Here is a 22,030-nt window from a genome sequence, read left to right on the forward strand (position 1 = left end):
GTAGTTGAGACACCGGCCCCCACCCTGCCATGGGGACTAAATCTATATGTGTATAAAGTGTGCTCCGCATCTACATGGGTGAGGGGAGCCAGATGGACTTTGGTTTGACAACAGTGATCGATTGATCAACAGGCATCTCCCGCAAACATGGAGGGTCCATCTCGAGTGTACCTGTTCGGAGACCAGACAAGTGACATCGAAGCCGGCCTCCGCCGTCTACTACAATCGAAGAATAGTACCATTGTCCAGTCTTTCTTCCAGCAATGTTTCCATGCGCTGCGTCAAGAAATTGCGAAGCTCCCGCCATCTCAGCGCAAACTCTTCCCACGGTTCACGAGCATCGTCGATCTGCTTACTAGACATCGCCAATCAGAACCGAGCCCCGTCTTGGAAAGCGCGTTGACGTGCATCTACCAATTAGGTTGTTTCATACAGTAAGATGTCCGGCTTCCACTCAACACTGACGACGCTGACCAACTTCAGCTATTACGGGGACCTTGGCCATATCTATCCCACGTCTACAAACAGCCAGCTTGTTGGTCTATGTACAGGCCTGCTAAGCTGCACGGCTGTTAGCTGCTCGAGAAATGTCGGAGAGCTTGTTCCCGCTGCAGTGGAATCGGTCGTAGTAGCCCTCCGCCTGGGGATCTGCGTTCTTCGAGTCCGAGAACTCGTCGACTCGGACGATTCGAAGTCAACATGCTGGTCCGCGTTGATTTCGGGAATAAGCGAAGCGGGGGCTACTAGCCTAATAGACGAGTACAGCACCAAGAAGGTGAGTTGACTCAATAGTGCTGTCCCACTGTTCTGAGATGCTGACGGGTGTAGGCCACTCCCCCTTCTTCAAAGCCATATATCAGCGCCGTGAGCTCCAACGGCGTTACTATCAGTGCACCACCCACAGTCCTTGACGAGTTCATCGAAGTTAGTGCTTCAAAGAACTACAAGCCTGTCAGGGCTCCAATTCATGGCCCCTACCATGCGCCCCATCTTTATGACGACAAAGATATCGAACGTATCTTGCAGCCCTTGACCTCGGAGACATTATCCGGTTACTCACCCGTTATCCATGTCATTTCCAGTAATACTGGCAAGCCGGTCAAGGCCCAGTCCATCAACGATCTCTTCAAGGTAGCGCTCGAGGAAATTCTACTTCGACGACTTTGCTGGGACAAGGTCACAGATGCGTGCTCAACTTTATCCAAGTCCAGCGCGAATCATTCTTGCAAGCTGTTTCCGATCTCAAGCAGCGCAACCCAAAGTTTGTTCACAGTGCTCAAGAAAGCAGGTGTGAATGTCAGCTTGGAATCCGGGGTTGGAGATGTTTCGACAAGCCCGGACACGCGAAACCTCACTGGCAAAGCGGAATGCTCCAAGATCGCCATTATCGGAATGTCAGGAAGGTTTCCTGAGGCCGACGGTGCGGAGAGTTTCTGGGACCTCCTCTACAAAGGACTCGATGTGCATCGCAAAGTTCCCGCGGATCGTTGGGATGCTGATGCCCACGTCGACCTGACTGGGTCGAAGAGAAATACAAGTAAGGTGCCTTATGGGTGCTGGATCAACGAACCAGGGCTGTTCGATCCCCGATTCTTCAACATGTCGCCCCGAGAAGCACTGCAGGCGGATCCCGCTCAACGTCTTGCTTTGCTCACAGCCTACGAGGCCCTCGAAATGGCTGGCTTTATCCCGGATAGTACTCCGTCGACCCAAAGAGACCGTGTGGGTGTCTTCTACGGAATGACCAGTGACGACTACCGTGAAATCAACAGCGGCCAGGACATTGACACGTACTTTATCCCTGGAGGTAACCGGGCGTTTACGCCAGGTCGCATAAACTACTACTTCAAATTCAGCGGTCCCAGTGTGAATGTTGATACAGCATGCTCTTCCAGTCTTGCTGCTATACACATTGCCTGCAATTCTATTTGGAGAAACGACTGCGATGCCGCGGTTGCCGGCGGTGTGAATATTTTGACGAACCCCGACAACCACGCGGGTCTGGATCGGGGTCATTTCTTGTCTACAACTGGAAACTGCAACACATTTGATGATGGCGCCGACGGTTACTGCAGAGCAGATGGGATTGGGAGTATCGTCTTGAAGCGACTTGAAGATGCTGAGGCGGACAATGACCCGATCATCGGTATCATCAACGGCGCATACACCAACCACTCGGCCGAGGCCGTGTCGATTACACGTCCTCATGTCGGCGCCCAAGCCTTCATTTTCAATAAATTGCTCAACGAGGCGAATATCGACCCCAAGGAAGTGAGCTACATCGAAATGCACGGCACGGGAACACAAGCCGGAGACGCAGTCGAGATGCAATCTGTCCTTGACGTCTTTGCTCCCGATTATCGCCGCGGCCCTGGACAATCGCTTCATCTTGGATCAGCCAAGGCCAACGTTGGACATGGAGAATCTGCTTCGGGAGTGACTGCTCTTGTCAAAGTTCTTCTCATGATGAGAGAAAACATGATCCCCCCGCATGTTGGTATCAAGAACAAGATAAACCACAATTTCCCGACGGACCTGGCCAAGCGCAATGTCCATATAGCCTTTCAACCCACCCCATGGAATCGGCCGGCTTCCGGAAAGCGCCGAACTTTCGTGAATAACTTCTCTGCTGCTGGTGGAAACACTGCTCTTCTGTTGGAAGATGGCCCCCTTCCGGAGCGGCGAGGGCAGGACCCTCGGTCGTTCCATCTGGTTTCTGTGTCAGCCAGATCTCAGACTGCACTGAAGAACAACATCGACTCTCTTGTGAAATACATTGACGCACATGGCAAGTCATTTGGTGTAAAAGAAGCCGACTTCGTCCCCAGCTTGGCTTATACCACCACTGCACGCCGAATCCACCATCCGTTCCGTGTGACTGCAGTCGGGCCAAACCTGCAATCCCTACGCGATTCACTGCACAGTGCTTTGCAACGTGAGGCATACACCCCGGTGCCAGCGACAGCCCCTGGGATTGGGTTCGTCTTTACCGGCCAAGGAGCCCAGTACACCGGAATGGGCAAGGAGTTCTACCGCAACTGTTTCCAATTCCGAACCATCATTGAGCACTTCGATTGTATTGCACGAAGCCAGGGTCTTCCTTCCATCCTCCCTCTCGTCGATGGAAGTGTACCTGTCGAAGACCTGAGCCCCGTCGTGGTGCAAGTGGGAACAACTTGTGTCCAGATGGCATTGGTCAATTACTGGACTGCTCTGGGCGTAAAGCCGGCCTTTATTATCGGACACAGTCTCGGTGATTATGCCGCCTTGAACACAGCCGGTGTTCTGTCCACCAGTGATACCATCTACCTGTGTGGCCGCCGTGCCCAGCTACTTACCAAGGAGTGCAAGATTGGAACACATTCAATGTTGGCTGTCAAGGCTTCCCTGGCTGAAGTGAAGCACTTCCTCAGAGACGAGCTTCACGAAGTCTCTTGTGTCAACGCGCCCGCCGAAACTGTCGTCAGTGGCCTGGTCACTGACATCGACGAGCTGGCTCAGAAATTCTCCACCGAGGGTCTGAAATCCACCAAGTTGCGGGTTCCTTATGCTTTCCATTCCTCGCAGGTTGACCCTATCTTGGAAACATTCGAGGAGGTTGCTCGGGGCGTCACTTTCCACAAGCCGACGACACCGTTCGTTTCCGCTCTGCTTGGGGAAGTGGTCACCGATGCCAACTGGGATTGTCTTGGCCCCAAGTACCTGCGCGATCACTGCAGAAAGACGGTCAATTTCTTAGGTGGCGTGGAGGCTACGAGACACGCAAAGCTGACAAACGACAAAACCCTGTGGGTTGAGATTGGCTCACATACCATCTGCTCTGGGATGATCAAGGCAACTCTCGGACCACAAGTTACGACGGTTGCATCTCTGCGACGTGAAGAGGATACCTGGAAGGTCCTTTCGAATAGTCTTTCAAGTCTTCATCTGGCCGGAATCGACCTCAACTGGAAGCAATACCACCAGGATTTCACTTCTTCGCACCAAGTGCTCCGGCTCCCAGCTTACAAGTGGGATCTCAAGAACTATTGGATCCCCTATGCCAACAACTTCTGCTTGACCAAGGGTGCTCCAGTGGCGGCAGTAGCAGCAGGACCGCAATACGAGTTCCTGACCACTGCTGCTCAGAAGGTCATCGAGACCCGGGATGATGGGGCAACAGCCACCGTGGTTATAGAGAACGACATTGCCGATCCCGACTTGAACCGCGTCATCCAGGGCCACAAGGTCAACGGCGCTGCTCTGTGTCCCTCGGTAAGTGAAGATTGACACCCCCTTTTTCACATGGTACTGACCTGAAAACAGTCCCTCTATGCCGATATCGCGCAGACACTTGCAGAGTATCTCATCAAGAAGTACAAGCCCGAGTATGACGGCTTGGGATTGGATGTGTGCGATGTCACCGTCCCGAGGCCATTGATTGCCAAATCTGGACAACAGCTTTTCAGGGTGTCTGCTACTGCGAACTGGGAGGAGAAGAAAACTACCCTTCAGATATACTCGGTTACGGCAGAGGGGAAGAAGACGACTGAGCACGCAACCTCTACTGTCAAATTCTTTGACTGCGCCGCCGCCGAGTTGGAGTGGAAGCGAAACGCTTACCTTATCAAGAGAAGTATTGACCGGCTCCACGATGTCGCGGAAGATGGAGATGCCCACCGTCTCGGAAGAGGTATGGTTTATAAACTCTTCAGCGCCCTGGTCGACTACGATGACAACTTCAAAAACATCCGCGAGGTTATTCTCGACAGCGAACAGCATGAAGCCACCGCGCGTGTCAAGTTCCAGGGGTCGCAGGGCAACTTCCACCGCAATCCCTTCTGGATTGACAGCATTGGGCATTTGTCTGGGTTCATCATGAATGCGAGCGATGCCACCGACTCGAAAAACCAGGTCTTTGTTAACCACGGTTGGGATTCTATGCGCTGCTTGAAGAAATTCTCCCCAGACGTCACCTATAGAACCTATGTAAGAATGCAGCCCTGGCAAAACTCGATCTGGGCAGGTGATGTATATCTTTTCGAAGGGGACGATATCGTCGCGGTTTACGGTGCCGTCAAGGTGAGTTTAATCTTTTCCCAATCGCACCATGTCCATTTTACTAATGGGTCGATACATAGTTCCAAGCATTGTCGCGCAAGATTCTTGACACAGTTCTTCCTCCGGTTGGGGCTTCTAAAGCGCCGAGCGCAGCTAAGCCATCCGCCAGCGCCCCAAGGGCAACTCCTGCTGCTGGCAGCAAGAGTCGTCCCAGCGCCCCGGCCCCTGTGAAGGCCGCACCCAAGCCGAGTGCGCCAAGCTTGATTGGGCGTGCACTCAGCATCCTCGCATCGGAAGTCGGACTGTCTGAGTCTGAGCTTACGGATGACTTGGTTTTCGCGGACTATGGTGTGGATTCTCTTCTCTCCTTGACCGTCACCGGCAGATATCGGGAGGAGCTGGATATCGATCTGGAATCCTCAGTCTTCATCGATCAGCCCACCGTGAAAGACTTCAAGCGACTCCTGGCCCAAATGAGCCCAGCAGAAGTGAGTGATGGTTCCACTAGCGATCCGGAGTCTAGTTCCTCCTTCAACGGTGGCTCCTCAACAGACGAGTCCAGTGCTGGGTCCCCTTGTGTCAGCTCACCACCCAATGAGAAGGTCACGCAGGCCGAGCAGCACGCTACGATGAAGGAGATTCGTGCCATCTTAGCCGATGAGATCGGGATTTCCGAAGAGGAACTCAAGGACGACGAGAACCTGGCAGAGATGGGAATGGACTCCCTACTTTCCCTCACTGTCCTTGGTAGGATCCGCGAGACATTGGACATGGACTTGCCGGGAGAATTCTTTATTGAGAATCAGACTCTTAGTGAGGTCGAGGAAGCACTGGATCTCAAACCCAAGGCTGCTCCTGCCCCTGCTCCTGCCCCTCCTACTCCCGCCGTCGCTCCTGTGTCTGCGCCAATCACCCTGTCTGAACCTGTTCCCAACCCGAAATCTGCCCTCATGACCCGGGCTAGTCAGCACCCCCGAGCCACTTCCATCCTCTTGCAAGGTAACCCCAAGATAGCCACCAAGACCTTGTTCTTGTTCCCTGATGGCTCTGGCTCTGCCACATCATATGCCGGAATCCCCGCAGCCTCCCCAGACACGTGCGTGTACGGGCTTAATTGTCCATACATGAAAACACCGGAGAATCTCAAGTTCGGTCTTGACGAGATGACCTTCCCGTACCTGGCTGAGGTCCGCCGGAGACAGCCCAAGGGGCCCTACAACTTTGGTGGATGGTCTGCAGGCGGTATCTGCGCCTTCGATGCCGCTCGCTACCTCATCCTCGAAGAGGGCGAGCAAGTCGACCGATTGCTTCTTCTCGACTCCCCATTCCCTATCGGCCTCGAGAAGCTGCCTCCTCGTCTCTACAAATTCTTTGACTCGATCGGCTTCTTCGGCGAAGGCAAATCTGCGCCCCCAGCCTGGCTACTCCCCCACTTCCTCGCATTCATCGACTCTCTCGACGCCTACAAGGCCGTTCCCCTCCCCTTCGATGACCCAGAATGGGCCAAGAAAATGCCCAAAACCTTCCTGATCTGGGCCAAGGACGGTGTCTGCGGCAAGCCAGGCGACCCATGGCCCGAGCCGGCCCCCGATGGCAGTCCCGATCCGAGAGAAATGATCTGGCTGCTCAAGAACCGGGAGGATCTGGGTCCCAACAAGTGGGATACGCTCGTCGGACCGAACAACATCGGGGGTATCACCGCCATGGAAGGCGCCAATCATTTCACCATGACTCTCGGAAACAAAGCCAAAGAACTATCCACGTTCATCGGCAATGCCATGGCTGATTAGATTGCTTTCATTGCTCCTCCTTCTCCTCCATCCATTTCCCCAACAACCACAGCACAGCTAGCATTCCCCTTATGTCATTTGATTTCATGCCCTCCTTAATCCTGTTGATGTTACCCCGAGAATTGAAGTACACTACTACTGCTGTTATTGTTATCTTGTTCGTTGTTTGTTTGTTACTTGACGAAACGGATCATGACTTACGTGCTACTTGCTTGCTTGCTTGTTCCCTGGTTTCTCGGGCTTGGCTTTTGGACTTGGAGGACAACAACAACGAAAGCGATGTGATATTACCCACCACTTCCCTCCCTTCTTCACTTACGTTACCTACCTTACTACTTATCCTGACTTACGATAGAATGGCAATGTGAAAAAAAGCTATGTCAAATCGTTTCCCATCGATACGTAATTAGTTAGATTGGATAAATGGATGAATAAAATATATAGCGTATCCAGTGAATCAAAATGAATGCATCATGTAGAATGGTTTTATTCTACTGCCTCTGCATAATCATAATACAATCCGGTAAATACATATCTTGGTTAGCACTGGACTCGAACTAAACTAGGTAGGGCCAATGCCAATGCACCTGGGGGCCGCATGGCGATGGTGATGCTGGTTGTGGTTGTGGTTGTGGTTGTGGTTGTGGTGGCACAGTAAAGAAGCAAATCACCGGAATAGGGAAACGCCCGGACAAATGCAAGGTCATCAGAGATGAATGGATGAGAGGTGTGATATTGATGGTGATAGTGACGGTGACAGTGACGGTGACAGTGACGGTGACATGAATGTGTCTGATGGGTGGGTGGTGATTGATAGGTGCGATAGATAAATGGATGGATGGATTCTAATGCAATGTAACCGGACACCGGGAACTACCCTGTGTTGAAGATGGTGGTGGTGGTGGATGAATGGATGGATGGATGAGTACGGTGTACCGTAGATACATACATTAGAGGAGAAGGGGAGGCCGATTCGGAGGATGAGATAACCGGTGCGGTGTGTGTTGTGCCGTTATGTTGCATTGAACTTGGAGGGATCGGACTACTTGCTAGGCGTGTATGCAAGGGGGAGGAGGACGGAAAGGGATAGAGGAGAGGCGAGGGCGTGTTGGTTGGAGGAGACGAGAGTTGTCGAAGACCGGATCGATGAAAAGAAGGAAGGGCGGTTGGTTGGTTGGTGGATTGAACTAAAGGGGCATTTCGGAGCTGAATCTGAGCGCACTACCGCGACCTGCAAGCGATGAACCATTGTTGATGCCAGGGCTCGTGGGCCGGCTATTACCTGCAGTCCATTTGGGGCTTCGCGGCTGAGTGCTGGTGGAGCGGGTCGAGGGCCGGTTCTTGCGAATTTCCCGAAGTTCTTCTTCCTTCCTGCGGAGCAGATCTTCGCGCGACGTGAGGGTGGATTCCAGTTCGAGGACGCGGGAGAGATGGCGGGCTTCGTCGTTTTTCTGGTTGAGTTCGCGGAGCTGAGTGGCGTCGCCAGCGACTTTACGTTTGAGGGTTTCGTTCTCGTCGCGGAGCTGGCGGAGTTCGTTGCCGGATTGTGCGGCCACTGTCGAGGCTGTTTGGTATTGCTCGCGCGTGTATTCGGCTTGTCGAGCTTCGTAGTCGGCCTTGCGTTCGAGTGCGGCGTTGTCTTTGGTGAGACGGCGGATTTCTTCCTTTGCGGACTCGAGTTCGGCCGTGGTGCCCCCGCCTGCTTTGAGGGTCTCGCGGGCCTCTTCGAGGTCGTGTCGAAGCTGGGTGCGCTCGTCTTTGAGTTTCATGAGTTCTTCCTTTTGCTTTTCTACCCGCTGATCCGCTGTGGCTTTGGCTTGAGTCAAACGCTCGTGCTCACGTCGAAGTTTGTGGAATTCTCTGTTTCGGGATTCGTAGCGGTGTTGGAGCTTGTTCAGCACGTGCTCTCTCTCTTGAAGACGGGTCTGGGCTGCTTTCAAGAGTTTCTGGAGTCTTTCGTTTTCTGTGGCATGCGAATTCTTCATCTGAACAAGGTTTTCCTCGAGTGATTGGAGCTCGCCATCCAAGGGTTGATTGGGGATTTTAGTTGATTCGGTGAACTGACTTGTTTCTAGTGATTCTTCCATCCTTGGTCTCTTCGACGATGGCTCGGTCCCATCTTCTGCCTGCTATTCTCGGTTAGAGGGAGGGATATGGACTGAAGAAACTTGATCCACTCACGAATGCTCGTTTTTGGATCTGAGGTGTTGTCACAGATGGGATGTCGATACCAGGTCGACTTTGCAGCTCTTGGTGAGTGGATGCGAGTTGCTCGGGGCTCAGAATGCGTAGAGGCTCGATGTGAGGTAAGGGCCAGTGGGCGCTGAAGTTATCCGATTCAAGACATGATAGAAGCTCCTCAGCATCCTCCTGCACCCCAAGCGCGTCATCCTGGAGGTCGCCAACTACGTCACGGAGACGGATGGAATACTGTAGAAGTAGCCGGATGCGTTCAATTTCTGGTAGATTGGGGAAGCAAAGTTCGATATGCTCGCTGGAGTTGGATACCAACAGGCGGACCACAGGGAGTAGATTTCCGTTGCGGGCAAAAGTGGTTCGCATATGTTCCACCGTGGGACTCTTGGTGTTGAACGACGTATCTAGAGCGATGATAGCGGCAGGGGCTTTGTAGGTCTCTACGATCCCATCATTGCGCGTGGTTTGGATTCCAAAGCTGAGCGAATCCCGGACCATGGATACCTCGATATTCGTACCCGATCCCATTTCGGGGCGTGGGCGCGTATATGAAAGACCCTTGCCCATGAGATAGCGTTCGACAACCCGCCGGGTCTTCTCGCCTTGCACCATGATGACCAAGTGCATATCACGCATGCTGGCAGCATCCAGGAGATAACTCAAGAGCAGGAATTTTGCGCTTGAGTACTCGGCCCAGGCAGCCTCCCTTCCTAGTTCCGACTCTGATTCTTTGATGTGTTCGACAATGTTCAAGTCCGGATGAGTCGAGATATTGCTCAGACGTTCTAGGACCTCGCGCATTTTCGATGTGAGGGGCCCCTGCTATCCGCCGGTCAGTTTCAAACACTTCGCAAGGAGGATCGCTACGCACCTGATACTCCGTGTCAGATTGAGTACCTGTCATGTCGAGAAAATCGCGAATGCTCTGACTTTCACTGGTCAAGACGCGTTCATAGTCATCCTTAATCCTGGAATCCATTGGAAGCGGCACGGCAAACTCCGACGGACCAAGATGAACCGATCCAGGCGTCGACTCCTCAGTGTAATTGACTGATAATGCGCTGGGCTGAATAGTCTGCACGTGGGAGTGTTCAGGCAGTCCCATTTCCACAGGCTCGACGGTGGGCATCGTGGTAGCCGGGTTTGCTTCGGTATCTGTATGATGTGTAGGCTCCTTGTCGACTCGAACACTGAGCGGTGGCGCTGTCTCAGGAAGCGATACAGGAGCAGAAGGCTCTATGTCTTCAGCGGAGGATGGTGTCCCGCTTGCATCAGGGCCAGGGTTTGCCTTTACACGTAGTTGGGCATAAGCATTCCTGAGTTTTTCCCTGGGTGTGGACCCCTCGAAATGGCTGTATTTATCCATCGTTTCGGACAAGGAAGGCACCGTTTTCTTCTCGGGGGTATCCATGGTGATCCTTGGTCGAGTAGGATATTTCCAGAATGTGCTCGGATCTTGACTAGGTTGCTCGGATGTAGTTTGCGACGTGCCTGCGGCGACTGACTCTGACACTATACTCGCACGCCTCGGTATCGTATTCTCTAAATAGGGTCAGCAACAATATGATATGACCTGAGCATCAACCAACCTGCTGGCAGGGAACAAGGAAACACGAGTGATGGAGACAAACCAGTACCTGGGATTGCTCGACTGCCAATTGAGCTCCCAGTGTTCTGTAGTCCAATGCCTGGGAAGGTGGAAACTACACACGATTGCTGGGTCTCGGGTTCAGCAACTGGGCCAGCTGGCGTTTCAGGTATTTCATCAACTGCCTCGACAGGGTTGGTTGACAAGGTTTCAACTGCGCTTTGGGCTCCCGACAGACTCGAAGAGATGTCGTGGGGAGGCTCCGGCGTTCTCTCAGAGACCTCCAATCCGTCTGTATTCTCGGTACAAAGTAGTGTTTCCGCGGGGTAAGGTGTAATCGACGTCTCTTCAACTTCGTCTGGTAGCCTGAGTTCGGGCGGGATCGTAAAGGCAGCGTCGTACTCAAGCACACCAGGGTTGCTAGATGATATCGGGACCACTCCGGGGTCAATTGGACTGTTGGTCAGGGACTGGGTCAGATGGCTGGTTTCCTCAAAACTAACACCGAAACTCCTTGGGAATTCACCAGGTACGTACGATTCTGGTATAGTGTCGCGCGGAACAAATAGGGGAGAGACTGAGGGTTTTCTAGGCCGTGGCTCGTCAGTCGGAGCTTTGATCTCGGGCTGGTTGGGCCCAGGGTTCAAGGGTTCTATGCTGTGTTCTCGGGCATCAGAAAGAGGCGGTGGTGGTGGGGTGTTACTCTGATCAGGTTCCTTCTGGAGAGTCCGATCTCTTTGTTTCCGGTCCTCCCAGGCCTGTACTGCAAGCTCGCTGGCGTGCTCCTTTGGTTCCTGGGATTGAAGGGCAGCTGTTAGGACAATGACAGCTTCCGGCAGCGTTGTGAATTCTCCGATCCAGCACTAGTTGGTGTGATGTGGTGTGGTAGGTGAATGGCCCAACTCACCCAAGTCGGAGTCCACGGTCCTTCCCAGTCGATCAAGTATTGCGATTCGGTTTCGTCCAGTATACAATTGATATACCACTCGTCTGCGTCCAACGCTTCGGTGTTGTCCTCAGTTTGGTCTTCGTCCTCACTTGTCTGAATAACGTGCTGCTCCTTCCAGCGTTGTCTTCGGGTGTCGCTTGGGTGGCCTGTATAAATTGGGGAAGGGACTTTGCGCTTGCGCCACATTATACACGAGCAGTGAGTGTGACAGAAGAGCGATCAACATCCATGGTAGAGTCGTGGAACAATGGGGCGCTCAATAGGGAGGGAATGACGGGTGGAGTGATCCAATGAGAACGCGGTGTTATGGACGCGGTGACACCGAGAAAAAGCCGCAATGGCTGGAGGGGGGGAAGGTGAGGGGTGTTTTGGTGGAGAGGTTTAGATGGGTTGAGTGACCGGAGCTGGTGGTGATGAAGTCGACGGAACCAACGCGGGTGATCGACCGGCACGTGATGGCCGCTTATCAGTCGGGCCTACGGACCTGATGGATGGCACGCGGCGGGTTCTCTCCTATGTGGTGAACAGTTGGGGAGAGGGGTGAATGGGCATGTCTAGCGAGGTTCGGAGAGGGCTGGGATGCAGTTGGTCGTGCTATAGATCCCAGGTGGTTCCCCCAACTCCGGCCGGAAGGATTCCCCTGCACCGTCCAGCATGTTATCCCCAATCCGTGGACCAACTCATAAGATCCATGTTTTTTTTTCTAGCAAAATCGGAAATCTCTAGGTACATGCCCCATAGTTTAGCTCAGAGGAACCTAGTGCCTGTTCAAAGTTGATCCCCAGTGGAGATGTCGCGTGGATGTATCCATCCTCCAATATCCATCAGGGCTTCGCATCCCACTTTGCCAGGGCACTTATCGCCCATGTGGGGAAGATCTCCATCCTTTCTGTAGTATTTTTCCCTCCCCGTCAAGAGTATCCCTTCGCATCTACCACATCATTGGGGCCAAATATACCCCCAAACATCCATTCCTAGGTCTTTAAGATCTATACCCTGAAACCAGTTAGTTACCCTATATCCTTATCTCCAAATCGCATTACCACCTCATCAACCTCCGCACCACCTCCAACCCCAATCTCACCACCTCACAGAGCTGCATACCCAAACACCATGGACTCAGTAGACAGAATCCTCGCATCCGCACATGCCGCACCCTACGGCCACCTCCTCCCAGCCAAGGACGACATGTTCCGGTCCGTCGCCTTAGCAGTCGAAGCCCACATGAAGCACTACGATGCCTCTCATGACTTCCACCACATTCTCCGCGTCCTAGCACTATCCCAGCGCATTCTATCCTCCGAATTCGAGAACCAGACCGGACCAAACATCTACGATCCCACCGTGGTCATTCTCAGCGCGTAAGTAACCACCCCCACTTCATCCTCAGCCATCACTCACCCCCTACCCCAACAACAAGTCTCCTCCACGACGTCAACGACAAGAAATACCTCCCACCAGCTGTCGACGGTCAACAGATCTCCAAGGTCACCCTTGTGCTGGAACAGGCGGGGGCTTCGACAACCCTAGTGAACAGTGTTGAAGAGGTGGTTAATCACGTTTCCTACTCAACTGAAATTAAGGATCCGAGCAAAGTGCAGCGGGTGTTGCAGCAGCATCCTGAACTCGCTATTGTGCAGGATTCGGATCGTATTGATGCTATTGGGGCTATTGGGATCGGTAGGACGTTTACGTTTACGGGTGCCAAGTTGCAGGGCGCTAGTATGCAGAATTCGAGAGAGCATATTGATGAGAAGTTGGAGAGGTTGGAGGGGATGATGAAGGTATGTGTTTTGTGGTTGGTGTGAGGGGTGCAGGTGTGCTAACAGGGGTGGTAGACCAACACTGGTAGGCAGATGGCTAGGGATCGGACGGAGAGGCTGACGGTGTTTAAGAAGTGGTGGGATGAGGAGACGATGTTGGTGGCTGCTTGAGATTGATTGTTTTGGATACGTGGGTCTAGAAATGACCTTGAATTGACTAGGATACTAGGATAGTTGGAAGCTATAGAAGCAAGGAATGTAGACTTAAAAGACTCACTGCACATGGTAGAGTACTTTCACCAGGTGGGAGTACGCCAAGTAAATATCGAACTACTAGGGATTTCATTCAAACAATCTAGCCCCGCGAGGCGAAAGTGACCTGGTGGCTCTAAGCTCTAATGAACCCACCAAAGATCTATATACTTATTTCATCACAGTCGAAGTCTATATATGTGCTCTGACTTCTTCTTTCTTCCACTGGTCAAAGTCAAACCCCAGTTGCTCCAGGCTCTTGATAGAGCCTCGCTCCGGACCCTTTTGCAAAAATGCTCGCTTAATATCAGGCAGTCGTGCTCGTATCCAACACTGTCTCTCGCCCCAGTAGTTACATTGCTTGCCATTCCCGTTATTCTCGAGTCCTTGCAGAGGTGCAGCCTTCGCTGACCAGTCATGCAGGAAATTCATGTAGTCAGCATCCAGCGGGAAAGGAAGCAAGTGGAACGGTGTCCCGTTGCCCTTTTCGGCGACAGTCCAATCATGCCAGGCTTTCATTTCATCTTGAGATGGCAATTGGAGTCTTCCCGACCAGACGCGGGCGAAAACAGCTGCCTGATTTTCCGACAGCGGCAGAGGGATCACCCTCTGTGGCAGGACAGGGAGGACTAGTGTCGGGTCGTAGATGTAGAAGAGATGTTGGTACACGTTCAGAGTGCGGCGGCCGTCGGTGATGAGAGGAGGGTCAAGCGAAGACAGAAAAGGGAAAGAGTAGAGATAACCCGTACAGAAGACAATGGCATCAATTTTCTGTTCGATATGGCCATTCGCAAATCGCACTGCCCTAGTGTAGGTACCAGGTGGCAGGAACTCCACGATCTGGGGGTGATAGACCTTGTCCAGAGGAGTAGAAGGGTGTAAAGTTGACTCTGTTCTCTGAGACACCAGTACCTTTCCCTTGCAGACTTCGTTGATCTGATTACCTATATCGAGTCCAGATGCTGAGGTTCCCACCACAATGACCTTCTTGTCTCGGAAAGGCTCCGCTGAGTCAAAGAGCCTAGAATGAGAGATGACGCCTGGATATGCTGTGTTCCAGTCCTGGACTCCAGGGATATCTGGCGTAAATGGGACGTCGAAATGTCCACTAGCGACTACCACAGCATCGTATGAGTGCGTCTTCTGTACCCCTTCCCGTAGGTTCTTTGTTGTAAGCGACCAGGGATCGGCAGTGCTTCCAGTCTTCCTCACGTCGACAACTTGCGTCTCGAAATTGATGACGTTCTTGATGTCTTCGGCATACTCTTCTAGGTATTTCTTCACTGCGGAATGCTTCGGGAACACTTGCGAATCCGGCTCGAATGATTTATCGCTGTAACCCATCAATTCCTTCGGAATGTTGGTGTCCAGTGTTTTGTAGAGCGGGGATACAAAGACGGGCTCTAGAGGCTTCGCCTGCCCGCCTGTGGGGTACCATAGTGGCTCCTCGAGCGGTTGGTTGGGATCCAGTTGCGGCACCGTAGTTGTCAGGTTCTCTTTCAATGGCCCCGGGCAGTAATTCCAGACTCCACCAGCAGAGCTTCTCTTCTCAAAGACATCCACCCGCTCAAAGCATTTCTCGGCAAGAAGGTACCTGGGACACTCGTTAGTGACGGGGGTGAAAGATGCGCATTGCTATCTTGCATACTTGACCGCAGCGAGACCCGATGGTCCCGCCCCGACAACGGCTATGCGACGGATTGGATTTGAGAGAGCCATTGTTGGGCAGACTCAAGGAATCGGGGGGATGAAGTGATAGAGATCATGTCTCGTCTGGGCCCATTAAGATGTCGGAGGGGAGCCGATAAGCTCCTAGTTCGATCGCATGACGATTGCATCAACCGCACGATAAATGCCGTGCTTACTAGCTTATCTTGATTGCTACATTTTTCTGACCACTGCCAGATATTGATATTTCCATATTTCAGTCCCATATGGGCTACAAGCAGGACCATGTTAGGAATCCAAGAAGGTAATGAGGTAATGTGTACCGCCATGACGTAGATTACCGGCCGATAAAGGGCGATGGCAGTAGGTAAGATTACGGGGTGATACGGGCGGGTAAGGACTAAGGAGACCGGCTGCTCACCTCCGCATCGGCGAATCTCCCGCGCGTCTCAACCATCTGCCATCAACAACCTTACCGCTGGCTGCATACGCCATCGGGCCAGATATGCAGTTCCTGTGATCCAGGAAGTGTGGATGTCGCATGTCTATCAAGCGGCCGCAATGATGGACGCCCCCGAACAACAACCCCCGGTCTCCGAACCTCTGCGGTCGACCCCGGTCCCCATTGCGCAGCTTTCTCCAACTCTGGAGAATCTGTCCAACAGCTCCGTCCACGCCGTGGTAACCTTGCTATGGCCCTACTCCTCGTCAACTCGCTCCCTCGGCCTCCTCCTCGCAGAGCCAGACTTTCGCCTTCGTCGCACTAACGGACAGGTCAAGGTGGTTTTTCATGGGTCTGTCGCAGAAGAGGTAGCGAAGTCGCAGGTTGGCATCGGCGATAGTGTTTATATCGGGCTGGCCGGATCGAGATTTGTGGAAAACGATACGACGAAACAGACTCCTGGAAGATTTGTCGCGTGGGATGTTCACTTCGATAGCGGTGTTTTCATTGAGGTACTTCCTCGGATTAAGCTAGTGAATTAACACCCAGTGCTCACCAGGGTTAGATTTGGCGTTCTTCGCAGCACCTCTCGACCGTGAAAGTAGACCGCCCTTTATCCCCGCTGCCCGCTGCCGACGATGCGACTGCGCCCCCAGCCACGCCTACTGTCAACAGCCACGCTGCCCTGGATAGCCGAAATCCGAACGGTGGTTTACAATCATGGCAATCGCCGGCTTTTATCGAGCGATCGCGCCCCTCCCTTGGCCACCTGTCGAGCTCATTATTCGATCCCTTCGCCGAGGAAGATGGTTTTGTACTGGGCAAGGGAAGGAAACGACCGAGATTTAGTATGCGGGGCAGCGATTGGCGTCTTGTCGATGAACCCGCGAGCCCTGGCGATACCGATATCCCAGGGGATTGGACGGCTATGTTCGACGACGAGGCATGGCTCCGATCAGAAAGCGGCGGTGATGATATGGCCGACGAAGCTAGGCAGTCACCAGAGCCATCTGAAACTCGCGACGCCGTATCAATCCCAGGGGGTTCTCCGGATGGTGCCCAGGCTGCAGATGTCACGACAGAACAAGTCACAGTGACACTTGAGCCTAGCGCAGGAAAACAATTGGACGAAGTAAAATCCGATGCGCGGTTCCTCCTACCTCAATCCATTTCCAGGACTGAGTCTCCAGGGCAGAAAAGGAATAATGTACCCCATTTTGCCGGCCATCTTCCCATAGACACTCCGCGCCTTCATCCTATACCTTCTCCCGGTCTTCCTGTTCCCTCACCTCTAGTGAGCACATCCAACAGCCCACTTGGCTATTTTGGATCTGTGTCAGCTACCCCTCCCCCCCAATCTACTCCACCAACAACTGCCAACCAGGAGGTCACGGGTCTGGCAAGTGAGGATGTCTCAGATAAACAACCAGATCTTGCCGTGGGGCAAACGGATGAGGGCGTAGCCACAACAGTCAACTCCGAACCTATTGCTTTGTCTCAACCGGGCCCACAGGAGCACGGGATAGACTCTCAACCGGAAATTGCCCACCCCGTCTCCGTACACGAAACAGTTGCAGCGGAGAAGCAGGGGCCAGAAGATGTGGAAGTGAGAGCTGAGCAAGTTGAGGAGACCGTTACTGAAAGAGCAGCCTCGGATGTTGCTGAACCTGTCAGAGATGAGAACAAAGTCGGCGAAGGGGCTAAGCCAGGTGAAATTGAAATAGCCGATATCGAAGAGGACGAGGAAATGCTTGAAGCTGAAGAGTCGCCTAGACAGCGGGGCGGTATCCACATCTCCCAGGAGAAGGGAATCCATCACAGGGTGAATGGCACAAGAGACGAAAATTATGAGTCAGAAAGTGCTAGTCATAGCTCTGTCATTGAAAGCTCCCGCCCCGGGGATATGAGCGAGGATGAAGATGCCACCGAGGAAGATGTTGAACCTAGGTCTAAATCAAGGTATGACATTGAACTTGTCTCCGACAGTGAAGCAGAATCACCGGCAAAACCCCATGACACTGTTAGGCGAGCACATGAGTATCATATTGAGGGCGAGGACGAGGACGAGGATGAGGATGAAGAGATGGAAGACGAAGAGGATATATCTGACGAAGACGGGTCCGACTCCGAGGAATCAGAAGGCGCTTATGACGAGGATGGGTACGATGACCGTGTTGATTCCGAATCCGAATTCGAGTCAGAGTCGGATGAAATGGAATCTCGAGCACAACAGCCCATCAGGACCGTGGAGCCAGAAGTCATTGTGTTGGATAGTGACAGTGATGACGAGCCTCCTCCCAGCATTCAAAGGCGTCCCTTTGCAGCACAGGAACCCGTGCGTTCTCGTTCTGACCTATCTCCATCCGCGGATGAGGCCTCTAGTTATGGCACCTCCGAATCTGGCGATGACGATGAAGTGGAAATGGAAGGGGAGGAAGATGACGACGATGCGGAAGGATATTCCAGTGGCGCTGAGGGTGAAGAGTGGTCGGTCGAAGACGACCAAGAAGCGGATGAGCGAGAAGTCGAGACGGTTGATGTTGAATCGATCTACCAGATCGAATCTGAGCGAGATGAAGAGTGGCACTCTGACAGAGTGCAGGCTCATGAACGGATAGCGGATGCGCAAAGTGATGGCGCAGTCAGTGAAAAGCACTTAGAGCCAGAACAAACAAGCGCTAGAGACCTGGATGACGAGCAGCCGGACGATGAAGATGCTGATGCTGATGAAATGGAAGTTGGATCGGCTCGAGATGAGCATATGCACGACGAGCAGAAAGATCAGGAGCAGGTCGAGGAGAAGGTCGACAACACACAAATCGAAGTGGAGCACATAGAGGGCGAAGCTGCGGCTGATCATGGTCTCGAAGATGCCGAAGCACAATCACTCGTGGAAACCGACAGAGACGTTGCACCCGGAACATCGCCCGGGGGCGAGCGGCCGAGCATTGCCATCGATGAGCAACCAGGCTTTCATGTCGGCGATGAAGAATCACGAACAGCAGAAGTGGTGACGCAGGAGCTAATCCATGAAGAGATCAGATATATTTCAGATGACGCCCATATTGTTCAGCAGGCCGATGCCAGCACCGAACCTATCCTACGTTTCTCTGAACCCCCAATTGATCCCGAGCTTCTCAACGCGGGCACCTTTTCGTCAGAGGACCAGACAAGCATGAGTCGACAACATAGTGCAGATACATCTCAGGCTCAAACACAGGAAACCGAGATCTCAGGTGTGCCGGAACAAGCACAACACATTGATCCTAGCTTGTCGCTAGGTGGTACTTCGCAAAGCCTGAGCCTGCCCATCTCCGCTGCCGTTACCTCCGATATGCCAATCTTGCCATTAGATCAGCTGGTGACTCCAGAGCCTTCTCAGATAATTGGTGTGGACAAGGATGTTCCTTCAGTTCTTCCAGTAGATGAAGCACCGCCTACCCCTGAGCCCACCCAAGAGATCCTAGCAGTCCAGCAGGAGACCGAAACACCACCTACAATTGAGCCGGTGGTGAACACGACTGCAACAGCAGAGGTTGACAATCTTCCTCAGGATGAAGACTCCGATTCTGAATCTGGATCCGTCTCCACAGCTCTAGAAGAGCAGGAATACGTGTCGGAGGAGGACGACAAGGGAGTTCAAACAACCCACAGCGAGGACGAAGTCTTGTTAGTCGGGGATGACCGTGCTCGTCTAGTCAACCTAAACCGCAACTTTCCAGGCCTGCGCAGCAAACACTCATACTTTTCGCCCCTCGCCACCCTCATCGACCACTTCAACGCACTAACAGATACCATCTCCGTGGTATCAGAAGTCCGTCCCGCCATCCGGGCCACGTCGGGTAAAAAAGACTACATCCTGACCTTCGGGCTGACCGATCCCTCATTGGCCGGCACCATTCTCTATGCCCAGATCTTCCGGCCCTACAAAACAGCCCTTCCCTCCCTGGAAGAAGGCGACGCCATCCTTCTTCGCAACTTCACCGTCAAGAGCTTCAAACACTCCATGACCCTCGCAAGCGTCAACACCAGCGCCTGGGCCGTCTTCACCGCGTCCCAACCAGACGCCCACATCGACGGCCCGCCCGTCGAATACGGCCCCGAGGAACAATCCTACGCCACCGACCTTCGCCAATGGTACCAAGAAGACGGCATGGCCATGGTAGCCGACTACCAACTGCAAGCCTCCATCGAACAAGAAAGCCGCGAAGCCACCCCCGCCGCATTCAGCGACTCGGGGAGCGTAAACTCCATTGGCGTCGACAGCCGCGCAGACTCATCCTTCTCGAGTCGGGGCTCACGCCGTCGGAAATCCCATCGACGCATCACCATCCATGAACTCCGAGATGGAAGGAGATATGCTGAGGTTGGATCCCCGACTAGCAAGGAGAGTATACATGAGCTGCGAGATGGGACCGTGTATGCGAATTTCTGAGCGTCGCGTGAGTGGAATGTGCAAAGGTATTCCGACTCGGGGAGCCCTATCTATCTGGATGAGTTATGACTGGGGGGTTTACTTGGTATTGGCATTGGCATTGGTATATGGGTGGCATTATTCCGCAGCGTTTGGTGCGAATAGTACCAGTAAATTTGATATGTGTTGATCTCATCAAGGAATAAGGAATTGAAAGACAAAACCATAAAAAAACTAAAGCAATGAATGAATGAATGAATGAATGGTCTTTCTTTATTCATAATCATAGTCACCTCGCTGAATGCTCTACACGTCTATAGTAGCATGCCGTGTCTGGTCGTAACATAATAATACCGGCATAAAGGATAACAATAAGCAACCCCCCCCCCCGGGTTTCATCCACTGCAGAATCTATACCCAACTCCGTCCATCTACATCTTAGACCCATTCTCCACGTGATTAAAATCCATCCCAATAGCCGCCCGAATCAGCTGATTCGCGATCGCCGTCGCAGGAGGCAGTCTCAACGCGCCCTCCTTATATCCCGGACCCGGCTGAAAGCCCAACGGACTCGTCCCCGTCTTCAATGCCTCCTCGACCTCCGCGAACTCGAACCACCGTGCGTCTTCCAACTCCGGGTCATGTTCCAGGTTAATTGTCTCGTGCGCAGGGTCACTGACTTGCGCGATTGCCCCGATCATCAAGTTAGCAGGGTAGGGCCATGGCTGGGTGGAATGAATGACGACCCGCGATAGGGTCACGCCGGCCTCTTCCCAGACTTCGCGACGGACGGCGTCTTCGACTGATTCGGCGGGCTCGATGAATCCGGCTAGCGTGGAGTAGAAGTTTGGGGGGAAGCGCTTGGCGCGACCTAGGAGGATGCGTTTGGCGTCGGTGGAGACGACGGCTACGATGATGGTGGGGTCGGTGCGTGGGAAGGACAGGTTGGAGATGGTGGTGCGTGTGTTGCAGGATGGGCGCTCGGCGGGCTTGCCGGAGGCGAGGAGCGCGGCGTCGCTGGGTGGACAGGCCCGTTTGGTGCCCGAGTTGACGGAGATTGTGGGATGGCCGCAGGTGCCGCAGAAGGTGTTGCGTGTGTTCCAGTCTATGAGGGCGCGGGCTTGGGCGTAGATGGCGGCTGGGTGGGGTGTTAGTGGGTGGTGGTGGGTTGGAGGGGGAGGGTGAGGTACCTTCGCCGGCTGGGAAGGACATGATGGTTCTTCCCTGGAGGAATGCCAGACCCTTGGCCTCAACATCGCTTATCACGACCTTGGAGTTGGTTTGTTGCTCTTCTGAGCCGCGGGGTGTCACGTCTAGGGCGAAGTAAGGCGTTCCGGAGTAGATCTTCCAGGTGAGACTGTCCTGTTTCTGGGTCTCGTCTAGGCCGAGGAAGATTGGGGAGGCGGTCGTTTTCCGCGAATCGTACTCCTTGATGATGTCCTCCTCGGACTTGTCGTAGATGGTGTCGGGGACCAGTTTGCGTACTTCATCGTACTTGGCGTAGTATGGCTCCGCGGGGGTTTTGGTCAGTGGCGCGAAATCCTTCATTAGGACGAAGCGCGTAGAGGGGTGTTTGAGAGCGGCGGAGAGGAAGGCATGGTCGGAGCGGAGAAAAGATAGACGGTTGAGAGGGGAACCTGGATGGATGAATTAGTTTCAGAAAGAGCAGTGAGCAAGATTTGGGGCCATACTGGAGAAATAGTTCACTGTCTCCCTTCCAAACCGTCGAGCCAGCATGGAGTCGGCTTGTATATGCGCGGGGTTCGGAAGCTGGGAGTCGCTGCTCATTATGAACTACTATATAGGTATGGCAATTGGATGGGAAAGGTGGCGTAGGAGTTAGGAGCGCAGGAATAAGAATAAGCCAAGAATAAGTAACAATAACCACGCCGCAGGAAGTATATAGAAAAGAGATGGCGAAAAAGTTG

The 22,030-nt window shown here is 53.2% G+C and overlaps 6 protein-coding genes across 6 annotated transcripts; 3 read left to right on the forward strand and 3 right to left on the reverse strand.

Moving 5' to 3' along the window:
* Positions 1-73: 73 nt before the first annotated feature.
* On the forward strand, positions 74-6,830 carry pksP (polyketide synthase alb1; the record flags this gene model as incomplete). The annotated part of the gene is made up of 6 exons (XM_025609998.1): positions 74-434; positions 484-775; positions 829-4,254; positions 4,306-5,061; positions 5,121-5,165; positions 5,244-6,830. The coding sequence occupies exons 1-6, from the start codon at positions 148-150 to the stop codon at positions 6,828-6,830; spliced, it is 6,393 nt and encodes a 2,130-aa protein (XP_025467025.1). The 5' UTR covers positions 74-147.
* Positions 6,831-8,017: 1,187 nt separating this feature from the next.
* Positions 8,018-11,976, reverse strand: BO94DRAFT_517533 (uncharacterized protein; the record flags this gene model as incomplete). The annotated part of the gene is made up of 6 exons (XM_025609999.1): positions 11,522-11,976; positions 11,152-11,408; positions 10,616-11,070; positions 9,898-10,568; positions 9,012-9,845; positions 8,018-8,956 (listed from the first exon to the last, which is right to left on the reverse strand). Exons 1-6 carry the CDS (start codon positions 11,747-11,749, stop codon positions 8,018-8,020), a joined length of 3,384 nt encoding a protein of 1,127 aa, XP_025467026.1. The 5' UTR covers positions 11,750-11,976.
* A 499-nt stretch (positions 11,977-12,475) lies between these two features.
* BO94DRAFT_535592 (HD domain-containing protein) lies at positions 12,476-13,590 on the forward strand. Its single transcript, XM_025611822.1, has 4 exons — positions 12,476-12,568; positions 12,658-12,924; positions 12,984-13,347; positions 13,402-13,590. Exons 2-4 carry the CDS (start codon positions 12,677-12,679, stop codon positions 13,495-13,497), a joined length of 708 nt encoding a protein of 235 aa, XP_025467027.1. The 5' UTR covers positions 12,476-12,568; positions 12,658-12,676; the 3' UTR covers positions 13,498-13,590.
* Positions 13,591-13,653: 63 nt separating this feature from the next.
* Positions 13,654-15,322, reverse strand: BO94DRAFT_535593 (putative flavin dependent monooxygenase). The gene is made up of 2 exons (XM_025611823.1): positions 15,227-15,322; positions 13,654-15,172 (listed from the first exon to the last, which is right to left on the reverse strand). The coding sequence occupies exons 1-2, from the start codon at positions 15,295-15,297 to the stop codon at positions 13,771-13,773; spliced, it is 1,473 nt and encodes a 490-aa protein (XP_025467028.1). The 5' UTR covers positions 15,298-15,322; the 3' UTR covers positions 13,654-13,770.
* A 375-nt stretch (positions 15,323-15,697) lies between these two features.
* Positions 15,698-20,342, forward strand: BO94DRAFT_517539 (uncharacterized protein). The gene is made up of 2 exons (XM_025610000.1): positions 15,698-16,200; positions 16,254-20,342. Exons 1-2 carry the CDS (start codon positions 15,781-15,783, stop codon positions 20,121-20,123), a joined length of 4,290 nt encoding a protein of 1,429 aa, XP_025467029.1. The 5' UTR covers positions 15,698-15,780; the 3' UTR covers positions 20,124-20,342.
* Positions 20,343-20,481: 139 nt separating this feature from the next.
* BO94DRAFT_535594 (NAD(+) diphosphatase) lies at positions 20,482-22,013 on the reverse strand. The gene is made up of 3 exons (XM_025611824.1): positions 21,794-22,013; positions 21,293-21,739; positions 20,482-21,240 (listed from the first exon to the last, which is right to left on the reverse strand). Exons 1-3 carry the CDS (start codon positions 21,888-21,890, stop codon positions 20,534-20,536), a joined length of 1,251 nt encoding a protein of 416 aa, XP_025467030.1. The 5' UTR covers positions 21,891-22,013; the 3' UTR covers positions 20,482-20,533.
* Between the last annotated feature and the right edge of the window lie 17 nt (positions 22,014-22,030).

The sequence above is a fragment of the Aspergillus sclerotioniger genome (assembly GCF_003184525.1).
Source record: "Aspergillus sclerotioniger CBS 115572 chromosome Unknown BO94scaffold_15, whole genome shotgun sequence".
Taxonomy (NCBI): domain Eukaryota; kingdom Fungi; phylum Ascomycota; class Eurotiomycetes; order Eurotiales; family Aspergillaceae; genus Aspergillus; species Aspergillus sclerotioniger.

Coding starts and splice junctions, on each gene's coding strand:
- BO94DRAFT_535592 (XM_025611822.1), top strand. CDS start 12,677: ATGGACTCAGTAGACAGAATCCTCGCATCCGCACATGCCGCACCCTAC. Junction 12,925..12,983: donor ACCGTGGTCATTCTCAGCGC/GTAAGTAACCAC, acceptor CCCAACAACAAG/TCTCCTCCACGACGTCAACG. Junction 13,348..13,401: donor GGTTGGAGGGGATGATGAAG/GTATGTGTTTTG, acceptor CAGGGGTGGTAG/ACCAACACTGGTAGGCAGAT.
- BO94DRAFT_535593 (XM_025611823.1), bottom strand. CDS start 15,297: ATGGCTCTCTCAAATCCAATCCGTCGCATAGCCGTTGTCGGGGCGGGA. Junction 15,173..15,226: donor TCGGGTCTCGCTGCGGTCAA/GTATGCAAGATA, acceptor CGAGTGTCCCAG/GTACCTTCTTGCCGAGAAAT.
- BO94DRAFT_517539 (XM_025610000.1), top strand. CDS start 15,781: ATGTCGCATGTCTATCAAGCGGCCGCAATGATGGACGCCCCCGAACAA. Junction 16,201..16,253: donor ATAGCGGTGTTTTCATTGAG/GTACTTCCTCGG, acceptor CACCAGGGTTAG/ATTTGGCGTTCTTCGCAGCA.
- BO94DRAFT_535594 (XM_025611824.1), bottom strand. CDS start 21,890: ATGAGCAGCGACTCCCAGCTTCCGAACCCCGCGCATATACAAGCCGAC. Junction 21,740..21,793: donor GACAGTGAACTATTTCTCCA/GTATGGCCCCAA, acceptor TCATCCATCCAG/GTTCCCCTCTCAACCGTCTA. Junction 21,241..21,292: donor GTCCTTCCCAGCCGGCGAAG/GTACCTCACCCT, acceptor CACCCCACCCAG/CCGCCATCTACGCCCAAGCC.